This window comes from Anarhichas minor, unplaced genomic scaffold, assembly GCF_050575085.1.
Source record: "Anarhichas minor isolate MPS153535 unplaced genomic scaffold, ASM5057508v1 ptg000049l, whole genome shotgun sequence".
Classification (NCBI taxonomy): Eukaryota; Metazoa; Chordata; class Actinopteri; order Perciformes; family Anarhichadidae; genus Anarhichas; species Anarhichas minor.
In genome coordinates this window covers 421,001-439,469 of record NW_027466495.1, presented here as the reverse complement: position 1 = coordinate 439,469, position 18,469 = coordinate 421,001, and the positions used below count along the sequence as shown (strand labels likewise).

Here is an 18,469-nt window from a genome sequence, read left to right as displayed (position 1 = left end):
CATTATTAGAACCAAGAATACTTAAACACATGTTTTGTATTGCAGTTTATTTGATCATGATACAAATCTCAAGTACCTCACACAGTTTAACAAAACAAACATGAACACAGTCTCCAAATGTCCCGAATGTAAAAAAAAAAAAAAAAAAAAAAAGTGTACATTACAATTTGATGGAAGAGTTCATTTAATCTCTGCAACAATTATGTCCATTTCACAAAAAACACTGCCCTTTTAGCTTACAAAAAAAAAAGTCCCAAACAGATCCACCAGATTTTAATTAAGAAACCTTGGCAGAGTGATGATACCCTCTGCTACACATAAAGACGCCTCATGCTGCTCTCATAAAGCTGCCACAGTGTTCCCGCTCGGACGCGATTGTTCTGGTCCGACGTGTTCACACAAAAGAATTCACTGTTTGGAGCGTTTTCATCCCCTCTGAAGTCAACACCAGCTGAGCTATGACCCAACATGTGGCACGTAGCCAGGGAAAGTGTGTGTGTGTGTGTGTTGGATACTACCACGTTTTCTATATATGCGTTTGAGAGCATGCAAGTGGGAACTGTGGCATTGTACAGCGGGGTGACGAGGCTACAGCCGGTTAAGTTCTGGCGTCTGCGCTGCGGCGTTTGAGCTTCTCTGGGTTGTTTGAAGCCATGTGTGAAAAGTCTCTGAAGATGTCCTGGTAGGTTTCATCACCTGGAAGAAGAAAAAAGAAGACATGAGCATGACATTTAGTATAGAGTACTAATAGTATCACAAGCTTCAAAGTTTAAGAAATCCATTCTTAAATGAATGCCATCTCTTTAAAGTCTTGGCTCTCTGCTAACGAGGCGCAGCTGTGTTTGAACCATAACATCTCTCGTCAAAGGCTGCGTGACTTTGGAGAGCGGGCAGAGTTGTAGCCCTAAAAAGCGAGAGGCATGCAGTTGAACAAATAAAACACACAACACACATCGGGGCATGCACATGCACTTTACCTCGTAGTTCGCAGTAGGTGTGCACACTGCACAAGCAGTTGAGACCAGCTGGACATCTCAGCGGGCAGAGGGCAAAAAGGCACATGAGTGCACACAACAAAGACACACACACAGTGATGAAGCACGTCAAATACTGACCAGCAGTTGTTTCAAGCAGACGAAAAAGCATCACGTTTCCATTCCTTCATGAGTGAAACAGCTTACACACAAAAAAAAAAATTTAAATAAAAGCCTTTGACAGCCACTAAAAGGACAATCATGAAAGAATGGACTTTGCAGCTTGGGAAAGGAGCCAAATGACAAAATGCAAACAAAACCCAACTGTTAACCTTAAGCTCAAGAGCCGCAGCACTGAGCTCTGGAAAGTCTGATAAATACAAACACGTGATGTATAACAAGAGGTTCAAACTGTGCCGCTATTCACAGAATAGCGGGATAAAAAAAAAAAAAAAACGTCCTTGAGGACCAAACCCGGCATTGAATTTAGCTTACATGACTGGACTGAAAGAAACCGACCAGTACACATAAACGCAATAAAAAGGATCTGATGAAGCCAGAACACTGTACATACTATATATATATAAAAATATCCCAAATATACAATATAAAAAATAGGCCTCATATAAGTCTATTGTATATACATGTAAACCTCTGTTAGAAACACCCACACGCAGCACTCTGTATTCTGAGATTGTGTGGGTTTCAAAGTGCAGGAGGATGTGCGTTTGTAATTCAAAGTGCACTTTTGTTTCACATGACATTTCCCCGTCTTCACTGAGGTAAATGAATCTGTTCTCAGAGACTCTCTGCCTTTACACTGCATGTCGTACCCTGTGTTCTGGCTTTCACTTGGTTCACAAGAATTTCATTTGATGCTTTTTCTCCATGAAGGCAATGTTCCTTTTTTTAGTTTTATGTGATGATGCGGGTTTCCTTGAATGATAAGGGTGGAAGGCCGGGATCATTTATCTGCAGATGCTGCAGATATAAACGCCACATGATTTATAATGCTTAACAAACATGATTTTCCTTTTAGCTCACGAGCAAAAACAGGCTCATTCCAGTCTCTTGTCCTGGGGCCGGTTTCTCTCCCCACTAATCATTTTGCCCCCCCAGAGCCCAGCCACTTATGTGGTTCTTTAGAGCCTGCAGGCTCTTCCTGGTGTGGGCCCGCCCTCCTCCTGTCCCGCCTAACAAACCCCCAGATCCCTGCCCCCCCGATTGACCTGATTGGCCAAACGCTCCGTCCATCTCCCGCATCTCCTTGTTCATTTTGGCGATCCGCAGCCTGAGGAGGAAGAAGAACAGTTAGGAGAAGCTGGCTTACATACATCAACATGCAAGTTCTGTTCTCGTCCCCAAATACTCACAAAGTGACGATGTCAGCGTTGGCGGTGTCCACGGCAATGGTTATGGGGTCTTTCTGGTTATTGTCTTTGGCGTTGTAGTCTGCTCCTCGCTTCAAGAAGAGACAGACCAACCTGGAGAAGCAAAGAGATAAAGTGTGTGAGAATGTGTGTGTGCACGGCATGAAAAAAAGCTAAATCAAGTTCCAGATTTCAGGACATTTTGTATAACAAGTTTTCTGATATTTCATGTGTAAATATACAAATGAAGTGCTTTTACAATTGACCAGCGAAGACAGATGCATCTCAAAAGTCACCGTAACTTTTTAATTCATCTTTGCGGTTCTTCAGGAAGAGGAAGTGCAACAAGTGGACTTTTAGTTCCTAGTTTTATTCCTAAATATAAGTACCCGTGGCCCCATTTGGTCAAAGAGCCTTGTTCTCTTGTAAACCTTATTCTTGAATGTACTTTCAAAATAAAACTTCCTCTTAAAATTATGACAAATCATGCTCCAAACCATGTGCTCCAAGCAGAAGTGTGCAATCTGCCCCAGGCCAGATGAGATGAGGGACAGACTTTCTGATAAGCAGCACCGCTACAAATAGTGAAATAATGCTCTCCGTGTTATCTGCGTTTTGTTCCTTTCAGTTTAAACGACCAGGTTCTTTTTGCTGTAAAGCTACAATGGGAAACTTTAGAGTGCTTTAAAAGCAATCAATACAAATAAATAATGTCAAGTGCACAAACATTCCGACATGAAGCCGTAAAAAGTCTTAACTTAATTCGTGTCAGGAGACCCTTTTGTGTTGTAATTCATCACTTCCTTTGTGCAGATTTCCCACTTTCCACAACACAGGAATGTCATTTGGCCGAATCTACTTAGCTTCGTTAATGGCTCTGAGCGCTGTGCCAGAAAGGCTTTAATAGATTTTCTTTCACTTGCATTTCTTCCTCCGTGTCAGTGTCTATTGCGGTTTGCATTTTCATCTTTATTTATTTTATTCTATTGTTACTTACTGGATTGGACATGGTTGTTTGTCTGATAGAGGTATTCATGTTTCTAGAACAAACGGTCTGTAAGTTGGACTGATGACTTGACCAAAACATCACATTGTGTCACCTTTTGCACACCTTTTTTTTGGTCAATGTGGGAAATTAGACTGTTCATATGTGTACCAGCTTGTGTGTGTGTGTGTGTGTCCTACCCGGTGTGACCCAGGATGGTGGCGTGGTGAAGCGGTCCTCTCCCAGTGCTGTCTGCCTGGTTGACGTTGGCACCGTTCTGCAGCAGGAACTCGCAGGCTGCCAGCGCATTCTGGTCAGGAAACAGGAACGCACGAGGCCGCCATTTGTATATTTTCAACATACACACACCACCTACATGATCTGCTCTGAACCTCGCCCTACTATCACCTCGTCCAAACAGGTAAACATATAAAGTCTCAACTAGTGGGGCCTTAAAGGCTGCAAAGTGATGGACGGAAGGAAAGACAGTTGCCAGATGGTGGCGCTAAAGGAGAGGTTAATATCGTCAACTCAAGTTCTAGCTCCTCCTCACCGCTGAGACCGCCTGTATCAGCGGCGTGCTGGACTCCTCGGCCACGTTGACCCAGTTGACGCTGGCTCCGTGGGCCAAAGCGTCGGCCATGACGGGGAAGTTCTGCAGGGCGGCCGAGCGGTACAACAACGCCCCGGGGTGGAGCCCGCTCAGATCCTCCACTTCATCGTCCACTTCTGAGGAGAGCAAGGGGGGGGAATTAGCTTCTCTTTTTGTCAAATTGAAGACACGACACATTTTAAATGTGCTACTCTGACGGTCCATGTTGAACACGTAATGAATACGCATCAGCGGGCAATGTTTATCTCACCTTTGTCTGTGTTGTTCTTCTGGACAAGGTCACTGGGGCTCAGCCCTGAGGAAAGAGAGAGAGCCACGATTACTGGTTTATCCTGCTGACCGCAACAGCTCGCACACATAACACAGCTGACTAGGCCCTTAGGATTATCAACTTTTGCTGGATCACCAACTTTGGGGATTGTGTGTGTGTGTGTTTACCTGTGAGCCGAGGCAGAGTGGCTCGGTTCGGTTTGGGTTTGAGCGGCGGCCGCTGCACGGCCCGGTCCTGCGTGTCCGCTCGGTTCCTCCTGCCGCTGGATCGCCTCTGCAGGGGGTTCCTGCCGGTCTCAGGCAGCTTCTGGATGAACTTCTTCTCAACGTACTTTGATCGGATCCACGACTCCTTGTCACTCCTGGAAGGGACAGAAATGACAGATTAGAGAGAAGGAAAGAACAAGATGGGAGGGAACTCTTATTTCTTCAGCAGTCTTCTCTCACACAGCAAAAGCAAACAAAGCAGACATGCAGGCCTGTGTTCGTCAGTATGCTTCTGGTTTTACTCGTTCTCTGTTTGACTCCACATCTTGCTTGTGCAGCTGTGAGACAAGAATGCTTCACACATGTCCTCGTGGGGCTCAGTGTCTTTTAATTAACTCGTAAATTCTGTTAAAAAGAGCTCCATTTAGGGCCCTCCTTTCTCTACCAGTTAATTACAGCACAAATGCAAGCTGTCTACCGCTTAAAAACAATAACAATCCATGTTTATCAGCTGTGTTGTAAGGAATTTGAGTTGTCAATATGTCACAGAAAAACAAACAAAGTAATACTTCAAAAGCCCAGACAGGAGGATACTGAAAGCTCATGCTGCAGAGAGCATGCAGCCTGACAGCAGGCTTCCGGAGGACACTTTAGTCACAACGTTAATCATGTGCATCAGGTACCTGTGGCACTTCCTGTCTGCTGTGACACAACAGAGAGGAGAACAGGAAGTCAAAAAATAGGTCTCAAGAGAGTCGTAGGCCGCTGAGATATTAATCTGTAAATCCACATAGATCTTTGGAGACGGTTACATTTTTAAAGTTCAGCCACTGAAACCACTGATTTTCTCAACACACACATATAAACCTTTTCAGAGATGTGGAGAGTTGATTCACGCACACTTAGTCTTCATCATCAATGTACTAACAGGCAGAAATAAACCTTTATGTAATGACATGAAGATGACAGCAGGAGGAGATGAAGAGTGCTTTCTTTTGTATTTCTGCTGATTTCTGAGTCATGCTGGATCAACAGCTTGATATGTTATCGTTAGGAAATAAAGTTCCTTTAAAGACAGGTTTGTAGTACAGGTGTGTACTGTTGTCGAATTATGGACCAAATATGACTAATTACCCACTGCCAATATTTCAATAAACCCAGATGTCTGGTATGGAGGTTGCACTTGACCACCAGAAGTTAGCATGCTGATATATTATTATAATTTGGGACACACCCTCATTTGAGGTATTTTGGGGGAAATCCATCTCAAGGAAAACAAAATCTCCGACTGTGGATTGAAAATGAAAAATAAATAATGTGGAACACTTTGTGCTTTTTCTTTCATTTTTGGCTCCTTGTTTAATTACCAGATAAATCAAGTTTGTGTGTTTTCACTTAAAAGGGACTTAACAGAAACACTGGGTCCCATGTTTCCCATATTGCAACCAAGAGCATCTTATTGTTAGACCCCGTTTCCCTTTTAAAACGCCACGTTGTCCGAACTAAACTAGACTTTCTGCTGAAAACATGAAGCCTAAAGCCAAAGCCAAGATACCCCTGATGACATCACCCGGGTCATTGCCGTCCAGAGCCAGATAAGACATAGTAGTACCTATGAAGGGTAAACCGAGCCGCATGTGTAAACATTGGTTAGTTTGTACCTGGGACTGGAGGGGTGGGGCTTCTTGATGGTGATCTCATCAATCCGGGCCTCGTAGATCCTGTTGATTACTGTGTTTCCTAATTCACACATCAACTGAAGAAGGCAAAGACAGTGTGATGTATTTCAGTGCTGTATTTGGAGAGTTTAGTTCAAGTACTATTCCATAATGTATTTCATAATCATCTTACCGAGAGGACTTCTTGTTAACACAGGAAATACAATAATGAGGTTGTGTAGCCGCTTCAGTTAAAAGGTTGTATTACCTTAATGAGCTCTGGCTCCCAGGAGTCCAGAGTGAGGGAGCGCACTTTGGAAAAATGGACTCCCAGGCTCCTGTGAAGTGGAGGAAACCATTAAAGCTACGGTTTCATGCAGAGTGTGCGTGTGTGTGTGTAGAAGTGTGTGTGAATGTACCTGTGTATTCCTGAGCAGACGATACAAAGCGTGATGCCCAGGTTGATGGAGGCCCAATCGGGACCAGGCTCCCCACAGTCGCTGCACTGCTTGTTCCCCGGGATGGCCTGGACCTCCTCCAAGGCCTTGCAGCCCTTGTTCTCCTGATCCGCTCCTCCCCCTCCTCCTCCCAAACTGTTCGCCGTCACCGAGCTGCAGCGCTGTCTCTGATAACCACACACACACAAATACAGGAATGAGGAGACGAACAAAGGCACAGAACTTCCTCTGTATCTCCTCGGATTAAACTCCCACTGAAAAAATGCAGGTATGTGTGTGTGTGTGTGTGTGTGTGTCCTCACTGGGCTGTGTGGGTCCTCTCTGTGCTCCTGAAAGGCTGAGGCGATGCTGTTTTGGACGGCACTGATCCACCCCAGCTGCTGCCTTTCAGAGTCTGCCTGCAACAAACAACACCTACACACACACATACGAGAAATTGATGCAAACAAATTCTCACAACCCCCCCCCCCCCTCTTCTCGAATCTGCACACTTAACACTGATAACATTCACCACCATCGCTTAAATACACGTACGCATGAACGCACAAACATGTTCGCCCACGCATACTCACTTTGATGGGGAGACCACTTCAAAGCAGAACCGCCTCTCGTTTTCAGAGCTGGGCTTCACTGTGCAGAGACGCAAGTCCTCTACCACAACTGTAGGCTGGTCCTGAGAGCCACGCAGACAGGAAAAGCATGCAGGTCAGACGACGCATGTTATATAAACACATATGTGTGTTCTTTGTTTGGCTGTTCAAGCCTTTTTTTGTATATATAAATAGTGACATTTATCTAAAATATACCTTGAATTTCTTCTGGTACACCAGCTGATTTTTCTGAATTGAAAACCAACGCCTGGAGAGAGAATATGAAATGGTCAAAGAGTCAAGGATTAAGCCTTTTACACACACACACACACACACACACACACACACAGACAGTGGACGTTTGAGTCCCTTTAATGTGACGTATGGAGGGAGAAGAGCACAAAGACAATGCAGCTGTTCTGCGCGAGACAACCTCTGGGTGAACGTGTACCTGCTCCAGGTCTTGAAGGTGTTGCTGGCTCTCTTGTAGAGGTAGCCCTCCATGACGATCCCATTAGCTGCGTCAGCGTTGAAATCCATGATCGAGTCATCATAGGACACGTCCTGGAAATATTTAAGAAAAACAAGTCGCTTAGTGGAAATGTAATTAGTGTTAATGGCCTATTACTGTACTTGAATTGTGGTTAAAATTGAGATTTATAAAAGTGTGCATCTAAATTTTGATGAATGCGTTACCTTTGTCTTGATTGCAGAGTGTCTTTGCTCCATGTCCCTCTTCTCCCGGGCGGAGTTTAGGACAAACTGAGTGTGCTATTCAAACAGAAATAGACTCAGAGGTCGTTCTCCAGACATAAATATTGATTGTTAAATGATGTACATTATTCCACTCATAACAGTCTTAAAGAGCTCTTCCGTATAATCTATTAAACTCTCCGACACATTTATTGATTTGCAGTTTTAATCAGCTAAGTGGAACAATGACATCAGCAGGCTACCAACACTGGGGCTTAAACCCAAATATTCACAACACATTAACCAATTAAATATAATGTATGGAAATCCTAAATGATAAATAAAAAAAATGTGAATTTAAATGCATTTGGTGAGAACGTTTTCTTTGTGTTTTATGTAGAAAATATTAGCTACGACAAGTGTTCTGAGAAGCTATAAAAAGTATAATTGCATGGATTCTGATTTATGTACATATGTATCTCTATGCATTTATATTAGTGCCCATTCAGTTATTGCCTTGTCTGTCTATTCACTGAACTCAAAGGACTACTTTCCCTGTTTCCTTTCCCTTTCCTCTCCAACATAAACACACAGCAACAAGTTCACAGTAGGTTATTACTCCTGCAGTCTTTGATCTTCAGGAAAAAGGAATTAGGAAGTGTTGAACCTTTTCCTGCATCCTGTGTCAAACTGAAGAACACCACTGGTAGTTTCTTTCCCCCCCCCCCCCCCAATACATAGTACGCCAAACACCAGGATGTCCTACTGCATCCAGGAGCAAAGTTATGATACAGTATTTTGTACCATTTGAATGCTTACACTGCAGTACGCACTAAAAGTAAAAAGAAAACGTGTGCGATTTGGAACACAGCTGTTGTGTCTCTCTTATCTGCTTACTCTGGTTCCTATTGTTTCCTCTTGAAACAGGAAGCGCTTTAAAGGAGTTCGATATGGACAGTGAACTCCGGCAAATTCATTTCCTGTTTTAAATCCTTTTAATTCAGCAGAAACACAATAATCCTGCTGCTGCTGTTCAAGGTTGACGGTGCGAAACATTTTTCCAGCTTGGAAAGTCAAAGAACAGGAACTGTCACACACACATTCACACACTCACACTCTCTTACACAGCCATGTGAAATATTTCCTGTTGTTGCTCACTTTTTCCTGTCACGATGAAAGCGTGATGTCAACTTGTGTGACTCCTCGGCCCTGCCGCCCTTTAGAAAGATGCCAAGAACTCATCTGATGCAACTTACCCAAACTAAATTTGGAGTCTTTTGCTTAAAAAGTTGCCATGTGGTTTGTTGAACACTAACATGTTTTAGTTTACGTTCAACATGTTTTACAAATGTCTTTAAAGCTGAAATTAACATTTTGAATCCACTGTACGCCTCATAAAAAGTATTTTCAATGTTTGTATCAGTGTGTGGTCAACTTCTCTTAAACTGGCACACTCTCCGATTGTTTCATTTGAACAATAGACTTCTTTCGCGGCAGACATTTTTGACGTGTCATAGTAGGAAAAGCACAGGTGTAGTTAATAACGTTAATGATATAGCTGCATTCCACGTAGGCGAGGCCCTGATATTGTGCAGGCTGGTTCCCTGGAATAGCTCACTGGGACACTTAATGGAACTGAGCCATCGTCAATGTTATCAGTTCCACCTGTGCATTCCCCACTATGACAAGTCAAAATGTCTGCTGTGAAAGAGGTCCATGGAAGCGAGAGGAGGCAAACTATCCAACATTTCTCAAAAAAAGGCAAAGAGAAAGGTCAAAATAACAAAACATACAAAAAAAAAAGCCAAATTTCGTGTTGGTAAACTTTGCTTTTTCTTCCTGAAACGTGAACTATGTCACTTCTGAATCCTTGTACGCTGCCGAGCGGATGAAACAAACAATACAGAGAGCTGCGCCTTAAAGCATTGCTCCTCCACAGAGTTTAAGGAATGTTGTCTTATAAGGTCAAAAGCTCCAGAGCAGCTTCTAAAGGAACCTTGTGGCGAGGCTGTTACTTTAATTGCATAAATACAAATGTGCTTATTTGCCATCTTTCCAGGAGTTAAGACGAGAGAATCGATGTCAAAGTTAAATCTCTGCATTAAATAGTGAATTTAGAGCCGGGACTCAATTAACCTAGCTTCAGAAATGAGCCTATTAGCTCTTCTTAATTTTAATAAATAGTACCAGGTATATTTTTTTAAACTTTACAGCAGGCTAGTTAGCCGTTTCCCACTGCTTCTTGGCTCATGCTAAGCTAAGCTAAGCCCCTCCTGGACCAAAGCCCGGCTTGCAACACCTTCAGGCTGCTATATTCTCTGAGCTCCACATAACTTTTTGACAATTGTCCTTTGCTCAGACTGCTGTTCATCATTTAGTTCAGATTTGTACCGAGCCAGTTCTGTCGTCAAACAGGATGCCGTTACCTCCCATGATTGCTACAAGATCCAGCTGTAGGAAAGGAATTCAATCAGGCTTTAACGAAGCAATTACCTCTTCATTCAATTTTTGTCGATACTCGTCCAGTTCTGAGAGAGACTGGTGGCCATGTTGGAAGAGCTGAGCCTGGGCCTCCATCAGTGACAACATCTGACAGGAAGCATGAGAAAGTATTTACAAAAACTCTTCCATACATACATACATACATTTTTAAAGATGTAGACGCCACGTTTCTTTACAAAAGCAACAACATGAAATTCAACATGAACTCACTGCCATCAGAATGTCTGTCTTCTTCTTCGCCTCAATGACGTTGATCTGAAACAAAAAGGAAGCAGTGGTTTGAGACGGTGCTCCCGTTTCCATAACCGAAAACTCATCGACCAGCTGAACCTCTGGGCGTCACAGCCACAAGGCTGGAGAAAAGCCCCGAGGCAAACCTGTTATCATTCAAAACCGCAGAAGCCCAACTATTATTAGACGTGCCGTTGTGCGTCTTATCCACGCTCTTTTTGGTACCTGAATCCTCTGGTTAGGTGACTGGTTTCCCCTTTAAACTTCCTTTTAGCAGACTGGAACATTTGATTTCTCACATTTGTATTGAAAGTTGAAGTGGACCCTGTATAAGCCTGTTTTTATGCTAAGCTAAATAAAATGTAGTTCCTGGTATCTTTTATTCCTGCAGCCCAACCCAAAGTGAAAAAGTAGGTAGTTTCACATCACCCAGCGTTCTCTCTCACCTCCAGGACATAATCCATGGCCTCAGACCGGAAGGTCCTGCGTGCGTTGAGCAGAGCATTGCTCGCCTCCTCCACCTCGTGCTGTTTCCCCCGTGGCGCCTGAGCGTTCCTCACCAGCGCCCCCTCCAGGCATTCGCTGCTGCGCTCAAACTCCTTGCGCACATCCTTGAAACGTCGCACATCCCTGGGAGACAAGGAGGGAAGAAAAGAGGAAAATTACCAACAGACAATTTGGAGATTAGCAGTTTTAACTGGAAGACGTAAGCTCAGAGGGTTAAAACACATTTAAAATGTATCACCGGATAAAAATGTAACTAATCACTATTGTCCCATGCTATGAGACATCCTCTCTAATCTAATCCACCATATCATTCCCACTAATAAGAGCAGACAGAGTACGAGGAGAAGTCTAACAAAGGAACATAATCCTTTAATATTTTTGAATGTGTGTGCTAACGGTTGGCAGATCTGCAGGGGGAGTGACTCAGCCTGAAGAAGGCGGCTGAGTGCGTCTGAAAGATGAGATGAAAAAGCAGCTCACTGACTCTTTGACAAAGTTCTGCAGCTTCGTCTTCACCGACTTCTGTGTGGTCTCAATCACTTCCTAGAAAAGGAGACAGAGATAGATCTATCACAGTGAGCACAGATCACTAAATATCAAATGTGACCAACAGCGTGCTGCAGCCGTGTTTGACCACACACTGCAGCTGATGAGCGTTGCGATTGGAGATGGTGGTGAAAAGACGGTAAGTCAAAAGGGCCAGACAGACAGACAGACAGACTCACCCCCTGAGCCTCCAAGATGATAGACAGCTTTTTGGAAAATTTGTCCAAACACTCCTGCAGGATAGACATTTTAGATTAGACTCATCAAATCTTAACAGCAATATCAATACAACAATCATCTCTGTTTCATGGTTAGAGTGCAGATTGTGATTCCAGGTTCAGTTCAGTGCATTTGGTTTCATTCAAACCCATGTTGTGTAAAAAAAGGTAGATATCCTGAATTTGACAGTTTAATAAATCTGATTAAAGTAGTACCTTCCAGGTGTACTTAAAAGTTAAAAAAACACCTCTTTCTTTGGGTAAATGTGACATAATGTGACATAATCTGAGTGGAAAAATGACCCGAGTGGTATGCCGCTGTGCTTCTTTCACCTCCATCGTCTGGTCCCCGGAGCAGTGGTGTCCCAGATCCCGGAGGCCATTGACGAAGCTCTTGCTGGTCTGGCAGTAGACTCTGCCGGCCTCCAGCATGGCATGGCATTGTTTCACAAGCTGGATGACACAAACATTCAACACCACAGTCAAATTCATCCCGAATACTCAAACAAGACTTGAGCGGTGACTAAAGACCGGTGATACAGTCCCTGCTGACATTATTTTAAACAATACAAGTAGCCTATACATACATTGTTATTTAATCATTTTATTTTCAATGACAGCAAATAGCAATGTAACCAAATGTAAGCATTCATGTGTGACCGGACTTTGGACATGCCTGGCCTAAACCATAGTTGTTTCCTGTGAAGATGGAAGTTTATTTTGAAAAGACAGTATGCATGCAACAAGCGAAAACAGACTCATGTTGCTGGACTTTTGCAGGAAAAACGCACGAAAAGTGAGGAGTAATATTTCGTAAGATATCAATAAAACGGGGATGAATTTATATCATTGTATAAAGAGAGTGACATGAGAAGATCAATCTCATGTCTGTAAGTTAAATCAGCTATAATCACTCTTTTAAAGTGATTAGTGACTCGTCTAAAACATTTAAAAAAGGAATAACTTCAATAGAATCATTCTATACACTGTAGCTTCTTTACATTCTAATAGAATGTAAAGAAGCTACATTGTTGCCTTTTCTTTTCTTCCCACAAGAACGTAATTTTGTCAGGTTGATAAAAAAATGTCACTTTACTTCCTGACATTATTGTTACTTTACCATGTAGCCTAACGTTACAGTGAAGGACCCTGAAGAAAAGGGTGAGAGTGTAACTGAGGAAACAGTAACATTGTGGACTTTAAAGCCAATAACAAGGAGCTGAAATAACAACTATGTAGCAGTATTACACAACAAAAATGATTACTTGAAGTAAAACAGGTTTAATACACATTGAACTGCAGCCTAGTTCATGTTCAGCCATGCCATGTTGCAACCACACAGGTGTTTCAACTTAATGTGCCGGATTACAAATGTTGGACCTCTTCTCAGGACTGGTTGACGTGACAAAGATGACTGTGTACTTTTAAAAGAGGAATTAACGCTTGCTTTCTTTCGCAAATTTAAAGCTGTCCCAATAAGAAGCAAACAACACACAGAGGTTTGACAGCTTCTGGCTCAACTGCTCTGGTGGGACTAGTAGCTTCTGGTGGCTAATGTTAGCCAATGTTAGCAAACCTCAGATAGTTGTTGATGTGCAACTGACTTTTCTGGGTGACGTTGTTTCCTTTATGACTCTTTTGTTCTTGTGCTGCTTAAGTTGGAACAGTCTGAAGGCCTTGTTATTCCCAGCACAGTGTGTAAATGAGCCTTCAATGTACTACAGTTTATTTTAGCTTATCCAACATTTACACTGATGTATCTGATAAGCACCTGTGGGCCAATTGGTTCTTTTGATATTCAATACATTGAAAAACATCCAACACTCATGCAAGCAGGGACATTTCTTTATCTTTCTTTATCAGAGGTCAGAGGTCAGCAACAGAGCAGACATGCAGCACCAGGGGTTTGAACCCAGTTAGTTCAGTTTTTTTCCTAAATCAATGCATCTCCCCTGCTGACACACACATACTCACTTCTATGCTTTACAAGGAAAGTTAAATGAACCAAGAGCTTTATCTAGGACTCGTATATTTCTTCTTATTTTTTTAATCAAGGAACAGAAACACAACATGTGACAACATGAATATATGTTATCGTATCAAAGCAGAACAAACTACTGTTCTCTCTGTTGTAGGACAATACGATGGGGAAGTAGCACCTGCGGCTACTTCCTGCTCACTGTCAGGTGAGAAATACCTCAACTACCGCTGCCCACCTCTCACTTCACTGCCTCTTCACATGAGGAGCATGTGTGTGTGTCTGTGTGTGTGTGTGTGTGTGTGTGTGCGCGTGTTGGAGGGAACATTTTTGAGAAGTAGAGCATTGACTCACTATGATATCATAAAAGTGAGTGTAGGTGTATGTATCTCACCTTTTCTAAACGTGTCTCGAGTTCACTCACATCGCTTTGGACCACTTCGATGTCAGCTCTGAAACGGACACACAAAGTACACAATGTCACACGCACACACAATATCTTGGGGGTGAAAGGTCGCTATATATTTACTCACAGTAGCACATGAACCCCAGAGTAATATTATCCTTACATTTCATAGAGTTCATGGAATTTTTACGAAAGTTAAGTCAAGCTGAAGGTAGTCGAAGTGATTAGTTAATTGATTGATTGGTCAATCGACGGAAAAGTAATTGATGAAAATGTTAAGAATCAATTAATTGTTTTAAGTTCGTTCACAGGTTTCAAACTACTCAAATTCAAACTCTGACACCACTCTAACCTTTCTTGCTTGCATGCTGTTTATTGTGCTTCTTTGCTGCATGTTTTAATTTGTAGCAAAATGAGTCTCTACAAACAGTAATATATCCCTTTATTTTCGCAAAGGCTTTCAATCATTTTGTACATTTTTAATCTTATATTATCTGTCAAGCGACTACAGATGAGAATTGTGAATAACTCTGGCGCATTTACAGCAATGTCCATCATTGTGCAGTGTCCCTGCTAAATAGAAAAATTACATTGCACGAAAAGTATACACTCAGACTCAGTTATGGATTAATACCCTTCAATTTTGTTTCTGAGTGCAAGAGCCTGGCCTTCTCAAACATCTCTCACTCAGAAGCTCTGTGCACGGCTAGATTGACAGTCAGTCTCTCTCTCTCTGCCTCTCGTCTCGTCTCAAACCAACAGCTCAACCATGTGGTTTCCGCTGCCTTCCACCAACAGTACAGAGATATAGACAGAGAGAGGAGGGGGGGGGGGGGGGGGGGGGGGGGGGAGGAGAGGCGAGACTGAGTGGAAAGAGAAGAGAGGAGGGCCTGGACACACAGTAACTGTTTGTGCTTCTTCTTTGTTAGTGTGGGGATGTTTGAATCAAAGTCTGAGGTCAGCTTGAAGAGAGGATGAAAGGGAAGATAACAACGATTCCTTCATTAAAGGGGACACATCCTTTCTCATCTGCCTCTGAATTAGTGTCACAGTAAGAAAGCAAATGAAGCAGAGCTGAAGCAGAGTTTCCGCCGTCGTTCTCCCCACAGAAGAAAAAAAACACACTTCCTGCCTCCTCTGTTGATCACCTCAGCACATCTCGCCTCACTTCCTGTTGCCCTCCCACCTCTTCGTTACCTAGTAACAGGAGGCAGCGCATTTGACAGCCTGTCCCGAGCTGTCAGTTACAGCTTTTATCTGTTCATCCTTCGGCCTTCCTTCACATTCTCTGCTTATCAGTTTGATTGACTGTGTTTATAAGTGGAGGTAACTTCCCTGCCCCCTTTTTTTTCCTCCCCTCGTTCCTTCCCCTTGCTCTCGGCCTGACACGAGGCCCCAACCACTGCAGCTGCCACTGCTCAAACTTTCCACCGCTGTTGCCGAAGCCTCACGAACTCAATACGGGCAACAGGGGAGGCCGAGGCTCCGGGGTTTGAAATACGCCAAATCAGCTGGAAGAGACGACACACACCAGCCGCTGTGACTCAGGCAGGATGCCAACAAGAGATCAGGGCACACCCAAAGTCTGTCCAACTCTCTGTCGAGCTGCTTGCAAAACCAATTTAGCAACACTTCCCTTTTGGTTACACCAGATGCCGACTCTGTGTAGTAGAGTTACAGCATAGATAGGAACTTTAGAGGCTTTTAATGAGGCGTAAAAAGCATCAAAGTGAGGTGGAAAGTAGCTCAAAAAAGGGGCAGAATTCAGTGAGTGGCACAAATACATGTATGCCATCCATAATTTCATGTTTCTAATAAAAGACGTTGAGTGACAACAGGGCCAATGTAAGCTTCATGTGTTTCAATGACCCCGGAGCAGCAACATCTCACCTCAGATCAGTTTTTTGTTTTCGGCCCTGCAGGCCTGCATGGAGTCTCATTCCTTTTATTGACCCGCAACACTTGCAATGACATGACTCAGACCCAGAGGGACCGCTGATTGTGACTTATTAAGAAACACTGAATGCATTAACGGTCATTTTTGTCGTCTAAAAAGGCCCCTGACATTTGGAGCTATTGCAATAAGACCATCAAAAGGAATATAATTAATTATCCATCTTTTCTAGCCTATATTTTAAACTTCAGATGGTAAATTTTGCTGTGTTTTGCTGCTGGGAGTCAACAGGTTAAGTCTCCTTGTTTTATTGACTGCATCACTATTAAAGCACAGGTGGAATTCTTACCTGAAGCGCGGAGAGTCTTTCAAACACTCCTCAAAGTCCAGCTTGACTGTCATCACCTCCGTCGGTAGTCGCAGATCACTTCAAACGCTTCACTAGATTTTCTTCGAATCCTCTCCGGAGCTCCAAGTGGACAGCAGCCCGACAAAAACAACACTAAATCTTCAGGTTTAAGGCTCCAGAACACCGGGGAATCATTCTTACAGTATCATTTGTATTCCTCCCGCAGCTCGTCCTGTTCGGCTTCTACTCTCGCTCTCTCTCTCTCTCTCTCTCTCTCTGTCTGTCTGTCTGTCTCTCTTGAAGGGACACCGCGTGCCTGAACTCTTTCGCACATCGGAAACCACGAGACTTGTCACCACGTATGAATGAGATGTCAGCCGCGTTATTACCGTAAATGTATTTTATCCGGCAAAATAAAATAAAAAGGCGAGAGAGAGATGCTGCTGAAAAGTTTTCCCTCGCGACGAAAGTACATGGATCGATATTCCCAAATGAATAAGATCAAATGAGAAGGTAGCCGGTTGATTGGATTCCCAAAAGAACTCTCTCTGTCTCTCTGTCTCTCTCTCTCTCTCTCTCTCTCTCTCTCTCTCTCTCTCTCTCTCTGCCTGTCTCTCTCTCCGCCTGTCTCTCTCACACACAAGCAGTCCAACCCCCGTCTCACTATTTCCGGGTTTATTACTCATGGCAAATTGTGGTTTTTTTGAAGTAGGAAAAACTGCTCAAAATGAGAGGTTAGATTAAAAAATCTCTAATACTAATTACAGACCGAATCATATGAAAACATGGAGTTCAATTACATGTAATCTGATTTTTGATATCATGCTGTACAGCTGGCCATGTGGAATATCCCCCCCCCCCCCCCTCATTTGGTTTCTGCTGTTGCTGTTTGTGTATTCAACTTTTTTTCAGTTTCAGTGAACTGTAAGCGTGTCTTGAAGAGAAACTGGGTGTGTATTCTTGTCTGGCAACCTTTCTCCTTCTTCTTTATGTATTGGTTGAGGTGGGAAGAAGGCCGCTGCTCTAAGTCACCCTCTGCTAATGACTCTATTTACTCTGGAAGCTCATTTCTGCCAAAAAAAAAGGGAGGAAAATAGCCAGAAAATAGCTGAAAAAGGATATGAGATACTAAGTTGATCAATTGAAATGCCAAATTAAAATGGTGAGTTGCTAAATCACCAATATGAGAACTTTTGAAATTATGAGTAGGCCTATAAGTCAATCAATTGAGACTTATAGTGAAAATATGAGATGCTAGTAAAAGCTATGACTTACTAAATCATAACTATGTACTATGTTAACACTTTGACTTGATATCAATAGTTGAATTTGACCATGAGTCATTTTTTCCATTTTATTCCGGCAGAAAGAGGCTTCCATAATTCCCAGGTCTTACAAGGAGACAAAACAACAACGTGTTGGGCAACAATAAACAAGCAATCCGCACTTTGTCTTCACCACCACAGACTGGCAGTCAGAAACCCTGAAGCCTGTGGTTGACTGCTGAGAGGTGAAGTGTAATTACAGCGGATCAACTGGTTGTCTGTCTTCATCATGTGTTGCAATGCATATCTATCTATCTATCTATCTTAGTATGTGCCCCACCCCCCCCTGCTGGTCATTAACAGTCCCTGCAGCTCATCTGAAAACTGTCTGATAGATTTATTTTCCTTCACTTTGGTTCATGATGCACGTGCTCTTTTATTTCTCTGTCAGTGTATCTCTCAGAGGATCAGAGCGCCGTGATGCCTTCACTGACCACCGCACTGGTCGGACTGCCTCTGTCTGTGTCCCAGTGAGAAGAAATCTCAGATGGGACACATTAGACGTCACGGAAAGGGCGTAGTGAAGGTCTGTTGTGTTGCTAAGTTGCTTCAACAAAATAAATAGTCTGGAGATGTTCTCTGAGGATAAAGAGATTTTGCAATAACCTGTATTTGAAATGATTGCCAGAGATTTGTGGGAATGTTGCCAAGAAAAACAAAACACGTTTATGAAAACGCAACAAACTGTAGCCCAC

The 18,469-nt window shown here is 43.0% G+C and overlaps 1 protein-coding gene across 2 annotated transcripts; it reads right to left on the bottom strand.

Annotated features, from left to right (window-relative positions):
* Nucleotides 1–28: 28 nt before the first annotated feature.
* acap1 (ArfGAP with coiled-coil, ankyrin repeat and PH domains 1) lies at nt 29–17,026 on the bottom strand. 2 transcript variants are annotated; one of them, XM_076112369.1, is made up of 23 exons: nt 16,450–17,022; nt 14,195–14,252; nt 12,156–12,275; nt 11,784–11,837; nt 11,543–11,601; nt 10,998–11,181; nt 10,531–10,575; nt 10,312–10,407; nt 7,822–7,896; nt 7,577–7,689; nt 7,342–7,393; nt 7,108–7,208; nt 6,838–6,949; nt 6,497–6,702; nt 6,346–6,415; nt 6,081–6,175; nt 4,381–4,574; nt 4,193–4,237; nt 3,883–4,058; nt 3,530–3,639; nt 2,348–2,458; nt 2,204–2,265; nt 29–696 (listed from the first exon to the last, which is right to left on the bottom strand). In XM_076112369.1, the coding sequence occupies exons 1-23, from the start codon at nt 16,500–16,502 to the stop codon at nt 599–601; spliced, it is 2,289 nt and encodes a 762-aa protein (XP_075968484.1). In that variant the 5' UTR covers nt 16,503–17,022; the 3' UTR covers nt 29–598. The 2 variants fall into 2 exon arrangements, with proteins under 2 accessions (XP_075968484.1, XP_075968483.1); XM_076112368.1 differs by having other exon boundaries at nt 29–2,265; nt 16,450–17,026.
* Between the last annotated feature and the right edge of the window lie 1,443 nt (nt 17,027–18,469).